Genomic DNA, 8,166 nt, shown 5'->3' with positions numbered 1-8,166 from the left:
CAACAACGTACACAAACATACTGTATATCTTGTCTTGAAGGAGATTAAAAAGAATAAGTGCTTGAAGGGCCATTAGTCACCTAAGACTGCAATGTGTTGTATAGTTTCCAGAAAGTTGGGAAAACTGTCTTTAAATACAGTGGTAAAGCTTTCATGACCTGGAGTGCTTTATAGAGATACATTTTCTTCTTGCCTTATAATGTGCTAATCACACTCATCCTCACTTCTTTTGTGTTTTCTATAAAAGCTTACCGCAGGCATTCTACCTGTCAGTAATCACCAAAATTACTCGGTTAAACTGCAGTGAAGAAAATATTTTTAACTTCAATCTAAAGAACTATTCAAAATGTCTTGGCTTAGTCCAACCAGCAAGGAAACCATGCATGCTGGAACAAGGAGAAAGAAGAGTAGTAGTTGTTGTATAGCACTGTATTGGTGCATCCAGTATTTCTTTGTCTGATTGCAAATTGATGCATGCCTAGGTTTAATAACAGCCAAGCTTTAATCTGCAGCTGATTACAGTGCAGAGTAGCCTATGCAACAGCTTCCAGCTGTACAGTAATGGAGTTATAGGAAGGGCCGGGACTTGCCCATGCGAGGTGTGTTTCAGAGTGTTAGAAAACAATAAACCAGGGAACACAAGCCACAATTGTAAAACTACTAACTTTACAAATCCTCTTAAGGAAGGCACATACATATGGCACAAAAGGCACTAAACATGCTGGAGTTTTAACACTTGTATGAAATAAATATACATTAAAATCAACTGAAGAAGGTCCTTTTTTATTTTGATATTTCCTAATACTTACTCTACCTGATATTGCTTTCTAATATTTTGTGTAGTAGTTAGCTGTTGCCACACAGTAAACCAGTTGCTCTCACTAATCCTGGCCTATATCATTATGATATATCACCATATCAGCCTAGAGCAAGGAAATAAGATGATGTTTGGTCCAATGTAGGCTATACATTTCTCCGTTTTAACAATGCAGCATTGTCATCTTAGAGTTCAGAAATTTCAATCACTGAAAAAAAAGAAGGAAAAAAAAGACAAGAGTATCTTTCTAACTGGGTCTTTGGGGTGGCTGTGAATTGATTTTGCTCTGTAGCTGGGACAGCCGTCTGACTCCTTCCATTATATTATTGGATTGGGAATGTTTTCTAAATTAGTTACTCAGATTGAATCTAATGCGAAGCATTACTGTGAGCATGTGTGTTGACCAGTGACCATGTGTGGGGGGATTGTAGGGCAGCCTGCTACATGACTTGCAATGGTGCAAGTTACCAACAGAGAGCAGCCATGAGTCACAGTCAGTTGTATAGAAAACGTCCACGCTTCTTCTGATGTATGGAAGATTTGCTAACATTATTTTTTGGTGACTGCTTACTGAAAAAAGAAGACGCTAATAGCACACTAATGACTTATGTCGTGTCAGTTATGCGTTTTTAGTGTTTTTTCATTAATAAAGAATATATACAAATAATTTGTAATGCACATTGAACAAAAGTATGCACTAGGCTACCTATGATCCGACCTCCGCCATTTAAATGGTGTTGACAGAATCACGGTATAATTTTTTTTTTTTTCAGGAGCAAGAAATTATAAACCGCTGTCTGTTCTCTTAATACATCATGTGTTGATACACAGTTTAATATGTGCACCTACACGCCTCCAGTTTCAAATGAGGGCGATGAGAAACTTCCGACATCATACACTACATTCAGGTGATCTCCGTAAACTCCGTTCTCCATGTCCCGAACGAAGTGATAATACTCATGGACGTATAATAACGTTGGTACTAGACTGTGGTGAAGTGGTTTTGTTCCGAAATAGATATAACATTGGTAAATCGATCGAAAAAGACTTACTTTGACGAAAAAAGCACAATTGTAAAAAAAACCAAAAAAAAACCATATCAATACATTATATATATATATATATATATATATATATATATATATATATATATATATATATATATATATATATATATATATATAAATATATAATGTATTGATATGGTATATATATATATATATATATATATATATATATATATATATATATATAAAACATAATACAATGAAAACAACATAATCGATAATATTGTTCCAGTTTATATGTGGCTGAGAAACGCAATACATATATATATATTATATATATTTTTTTATATATATATATATATATATATATATATATATATATATATATATATATATATATATATATATATATATATATATATATAAAACATAATACAATGAAAACAACATAATCGATAATATTGTTCCAGTTTATATGTGGCTGAGAAACGCAACCTTTTTTAGGGCTTGCTTGGTCGTTATTTTGCAACCAAATTGTAACTTTTCCCAGTATTCCCGGTAGCACTTGAATGCAGCATTGATCCCAGACCGGGCGGTGAGGAGCTGTGGGGGATTTCATCCAGCCTCCACTCACGCTTGAACAGAGTTGTTTAGTGGCTGTACACACACGGACGAACAGCACCGACCTGTTGCGAAGAATGTGACAGGTTTTTTTTTTTAATTGTAGAACCTCGTCGCCAAACTTGGGCACATTTTTGTCTCTGTAACTGTGTTAAAGAAGACATGGAGCCTATAACGAAGTGGACGCCAAAGCAAGTTGTCGACTGGATGAGAGGTAAGTCTGGAACACTTGTGTAACGTTAATTTGCATTTTCTTGACAGAAACAATACCCAATTAACGCCATAACTAAGTGCTCTTCAAATTGTTCTTTGCCTCTTAACTCTCGGTCGCTCCTCGGTTATCTTGAGCTAGTTTCGTTGAAACTGCTCCTGTTTGACGGTGACAACATACCTCCACCGAAGCGCTTAACAATGGGACTGCATTTTCTTTTACTCTCACTTAACGTTGCATGTGTTGCATGTGATGTTAGCAAAATGAGCTATTTCACTTATGCTAGCCCTATAGTCTGTCCAATATTAATACGTCTGATAAATTGCTGTTCATTGGAACGTTTGAATCGAGTTGTGTGTTCCCCTTTTGCTCTTAGTGAGAAGCATTCACCTTAATTGACTTAAACACTATTGGAGATAAAGAAGTGTTTGATTAAGTCACTAATTGCACTGGTTTCCAAACGTCTCTATGTCACAAATCCCGATGTCAGTAACATTTTAGACCACAGACTCTAATCTGGCAGTGTTTTGCTTCAGGGTCTCACATCTAAAACCAGTTTTGTTGTCTATTGAACTAGTTACGATGACGTGAACACAGTCACAGTCTAGATACACTCATTCATTGTTCTCATTGTTTAAGTAATACTTAGGCTATGTGTACCCAGTAATGTTACTCGTTTTAATGTTGACCTCAGTTTTGAAATCAGTGCCCTGGTGTCGCTTGCTCTCTTTGAGAAAGTCCAAATTAATGTAACTCCATTAATCACTTTGCAACCAGAGCTGTTTTTGTGCTTTTTAGGATCTGACACTCCACATAAGCCATACCTGTTTAAAGAGCTAAGAGGAGTGCTTGCTATGCGTATGACATCAGACAGTACGCTTTGAATCTGAGTTCAGTCACAGCATAGGTATGTCTAGTGAGGGACACCAAATGGTATGTGAAGTATGGATGGAAATCTATCATCCCAAACACAAAAAGTGTGTATTATATATTAAAAGGTGTAATGGGCTGTTAATATGGCTGGTGGTGGAACAAAGATGTTTGCCTTTGCTTTATTCTCATAATTTGTATCTCAGGGTAAGCTCTTTTGTCATGATTTGGAACTATGACGGTGTTGTAGGGCAGTATCTGCTGATTGAGGCATGCCTGCCAGTGATCATCTATAGTTGGTAGCTAAAGGGGATTGTGGAGGGGTTAGTGTCAGTGTGTCCAGTGAAAAGAGCCTCGGCCAGGGCACGCATGGATGGGGGATTAGTTGTCTACACAGGCCCCATTGCTGTCAGGCTCCTGCCAATCTGACTCAGCAGTTGTCTCTGTAGGTCTTAACCGGTGTATTTTCAGATCCTTACAAACATGGTAGAAGTGAGCTTACTGAAATGACAGCAGACCATTTATGGTAATATTTCATACTGTATATCCCATTCAGATACAAGCCCACTGCATGAACATGGGGTGTTAAACACAGGGTCAACTTATATTTGATCATACCAAGTGATGGGTAAGTATCAGGTCATTCTCTCATTGTTAAACAGGGTTGTAATGAATTTAACTTCATCAAAAGTGGTCCCTGCGGTGTTGTCTGTACACTCCAAAATGTAACTTTCTTCATTGTGGTCCAGCAAGGCTAAATAGCCCTTTGCTTTGGCTGGAGGCATTGTCGGTGGGTGTAGACTACAATTACTTTGAAAGAAATTGGATCTGCCTTTAAGCAGTCAGAGCCGCAAAAAATAATAATCAAAATACAGCACCGCTTGTCATTATTGAAACCACCTCACAGTTCACTGATTGGTCTGACTTTGAGCTGCCGGGTCTGTCAAGTCTTAATTCATGTTTTTAAGACTAATTAACTTTTGTATCAGCTTGTGCTCCACAATCGTGTTTTAACATCTTGGTGTCCAAGGCCAGAAGTCGCCAACAGCGTTCATTGAAGAGAAAAGACCTTGTGTTGTCGACTCGTCAGTGACCGCTGTACAGTACACAGCCACAACATAGCATGTAACCACTGATGTTGATGAAAACTACTTGTGTAATCCATTTCATACCAAAGATAAGCAGCATCACACCAAAGTAAAACCCATGTCGAGAGCAGGGTCATGGCCTCACGTTGACCTGTTCACACCAATCGCAAACACGGGTGTTTTAAGAGTTGTTGCACCTGTATAAGACAAAAAAAAATTAAACTCCCAGAAAGTACTGTAGGACAACCTTTGCTCTCATTTGCCTCAGGTTGTTTTCCTCAGTAGGACTGGGACTTTGTGTGTATTGAGGCTGTTGTTAATTACTTGCATTGTTCAAGGAGATCAAGCGGTGGTTGGTGGATGTTTACTGCCAGTGAAAGGACGTTTGGTTCTTTAATTTTAAACACTTGTTTTTTTGTCTGGGAACTGGAGTTGCCCTGAAGCACATTTCTTTTACCACAAGCTCTGATCTTCCAGCTGGACCTGTGGTGTCGTGTGATAGGTATTCCATATGTCATGTGTGGGACTGCTTGCCTTGGGGGAAACATGCACTCTTCTAATGACAGCATAGATGTCACAGGACTACGTTTTTTTAATTCACGAATTAATTACATTTTGGGATTGTGTATGACACTTTAAAAAAATTTAGTTATGGTTAGATTGAATAACTATATCCAGTGACATTAATACAGTGACCCACATACCCATGTTCACAAAGTCAAAAGTTTAAGTCATATGCTGCGAGTCATTCTCTAAATATAGGACTGAATCCACATGGGCAATGCTTTAGCTGTAAACGGCTGGCACTGTCGTGGACATATTTAGCCTCAACTCGACTGAATAGTTTCTAATTTACCAAACACACTTACATTTTATTTCTCCGCACTTGTCCACCTTGTAGTTACTGGGGTAAGACTGCCAAGTTTGAACAAGGCATCCCAAACATGCAAACCTGCACAACTACTGTCTGACTGAGTGGCTTTGATCCAGTTCTAGAACTCTACAGTCCAGACTCTACAGTTCAGTATATGCTGGATATCCTCCAGCATTTTCTATACTTAAATACTGGCTAATCAAATTTCAAAGCCCTGTATCTGGACATAGCTTAGTCATGGGGATTTTAGTGGTGGGTTTATTTTGAGCAAGAAATCTTGCTGATCTAGTGGCCCACATCTCATCTTCAGACCCAACAGCCCTGTTTGGCACACATCTATACAAGGTCTGGCTCTATTAGCTTATCAGTGACATGTATGGAGCTACAGTTCCAGATGTGTCGTGTCTTGTGTGTGAACGTTACACATAACCAGAAGTCTGATGTGAATGGTCAGATAAAGGTTGAACACGTGTTGCTCACCACGTCACGCAGCGCGATTGATGTCATGTGGATGGAAACATAAGAGTAGTAGCAAGAGTGTGGGTGGCTGTGTCCTGCCTCTCAAATAACACCAAAGTGCCAAGGAGGCAATTAGCTTGTCAGAGAGGTGGCAAACATGTGGTGAATGCGCTTTTGTCTTTGACCAAGTGGGTGCTTGGAAAAATAACAGCATTGTGTCCGAGTCCGCATATGCTAAACGATTCCACTGATGGGTACCTTCAGCAGCCTTATCAATAGAGATGATAGTGAGGTGTGGGCAATAATGGTCCATGATCCTTATCTGGCTAAAAGAGAGACTTCCTAAACTGGAGTGTGAACAGACGTTGTGCAGACACCTCACCCTTATTAAGGCATCCACTGCCTCTGTTTTAGTACCGGTGCTATCAGACAAGTGGAGTTCTATGTTTGGATAGCCTCCACAGGCATCATTAATTCGTTTTAGCAACCCTTATTCTGTAGGCGGTGTGTATGCAGGTCTTAAAAATAATCTAAACGTTTGCTTTAAGAACAGCAGAAATCTGCATGCTCCTTCTAGTGGCCTCACATATACAAGGAAGTGACAAATTGAAATCATTTATTTAATTGAAAGTCAATCTGACATCTTGACATCCCTTAGTTAGAATTCCTGTCTTTGTCATTTATCAGTTTCCAGTTATCCAGCCATTTAGCTTTTAAAATCGACCCATTGTGTTCCATTGATGGGCAGATGTTACCTTTCCATAGAAATCGGCCTTTAGAGTTCAGGGGAAGTGCTGTAAGAGGATGCCCCCTGGGGAGAGCTGACTGAAAGGGATTGCTGTGGTTTCGTTCCTGTCGACCCTGCCGCGGCCTGTTTCTCACATGGCCTGGTGTCCCAGCCTTAGAGCCTCAGGAGCTTTAACATATGGGGACTTCTAGAGAAATCATCGATAGTTAATGTCATTGTTCTAATCTAGCGATGAGGAGACAAAGACAAAACAAGAGTCTGTGTTTTCATCAATTTAAAGACAATGCAGCATTGTGTACAGCACTTAACAGGGGTGATGCTTTGTTATCAGGAAACCAACATCAGTTTGTATTTGCATGTATAGCCAACGGTTCTCTCAGTGCCAGGCGAGGAAGACCAAGTGTCACCCCGTATGCCTGCCAAGGGCTCGACGAGTTTGCTTTTCATTCAAATCTAAAATGTGCATTGCAAATCTCCCAGATGATCTCAGCTTAGCAGGACCTGCAAGCTATTTGGCCCTGCTCTTCCCTAAGAGCATTGGCCGGTGAAGTGCCATGCTTAAGGCATGGGAATAAAAGCTCCAACCTGAGGTGACACAGCGGGTGCAAGTGCAAATACGGGTCACACGCTGACTGACCTCTCGTGCAGGAATATGTGCGCCTGCCCACACTCACTGGTGTATTGCGTGTCATTGCCTCAAGGCTCACTCTCACAGTAAGGGGATTTCAGTTTTTTTTTTTGATATATTAAAAAAATCTGTGATTGTATGATGATTCAAACTCGTGCAGAGAAGGAAAAAGGACGTAAATGGCTGTGTTGGTATTGCTGTCAAAGCACTGCTAATGCATTTATGCTCAAATAACCACAGAACATGAGAGGAATGCAGTCAACTGCTGTTTTTTCCCCTACCAAACCAAACCAGCAGCTCTGCGAATGAGTTGTCAAAACAGGTCACACATGTCCTTTGTTGCATTTGGGGCCACCAGTTGCTCTTAACGGATTTAAAATGCTGAACTTAGTCGAGTTGATGGTAAATACACACAAAGCTCTTTCATCCTGCCACCAGCTTACTCAGTAATGGAGTGTAATGTCATTATGATTATGAAGTGATCTGTAGTTTTATGAACTGTTACCCACTTTTGGGGTTAGCTGGGCACTTGGGCGGATGCCAGATCAGAGCTTGTTCAGAACATGTTCAGACTAGTCCATATTTTCCCAGTCCTCCACAGAGACTGAATGAATTCCTGTCCAGCTATTCACACAGTTTAAATTTGCCATCCCTGTAGGAAATACAATCTTATGGTTAAACTTTAAGACAATCTACTGTCTTTCATTTTGCATTCCAATGTTTGTATTTGCACAATAGCGTTGTGTTGGTATGTAACATCATAGCCTCCATGCAATACTAATTATTAATTATTGCATGGAGGCTATCATTGTTTGTAGGTCTCCATGCTTTTGTTCGTGTTGT

At 39.7% G+C, this 8,166-nt stretch overlaps 1 protein-coding gene across 1 annotated transcript in view; it reads left to right on the top strand.

Annotated features, from left to right (window-relative positions):
• Window positions 1-2,400: 2,400 nt before the first annotated feature.
• The window catches only part of cnksr3 (cnksr family member 3), a 35,320-nt gene continuing 29,554 nt past the window's right edge, over window positions 2,401-8,166 (top strand). Inside the window, exon 1 of the mRNA XM_031288606.2 lies at window positions 2,401-2,659. Within this exon, the coding sequence (XP_031144466.1) occupies window positions 2,608-2,659 (52 nt within the window). The 5' untranslated portion in view covers window positions 2,401-2,607. The remainder of the gene's footprint in view (window positions 2,660-8,166) is intronic.

This window comes from Sander lucioperca, chromosome 18, assembly GCF_008315115.2.
Source record: "Sander lucioperca isolate FBNREF2018 chromosome 18, SLUC_FBN_1.2, whole genome shotgun sequence".
In the NCBI taxonomy this organism is placed as follows: domain Eukaryota; kingdom Metazoa; phylum Chordata; class Actinopteri; order Perciformes; family Percidae; genus Sander; species Sander lucioperca.
Note: the sequence above shows the minus strand (reverse complement) of the source record. Positions and strands in the feature narration are given on the sequence as shown.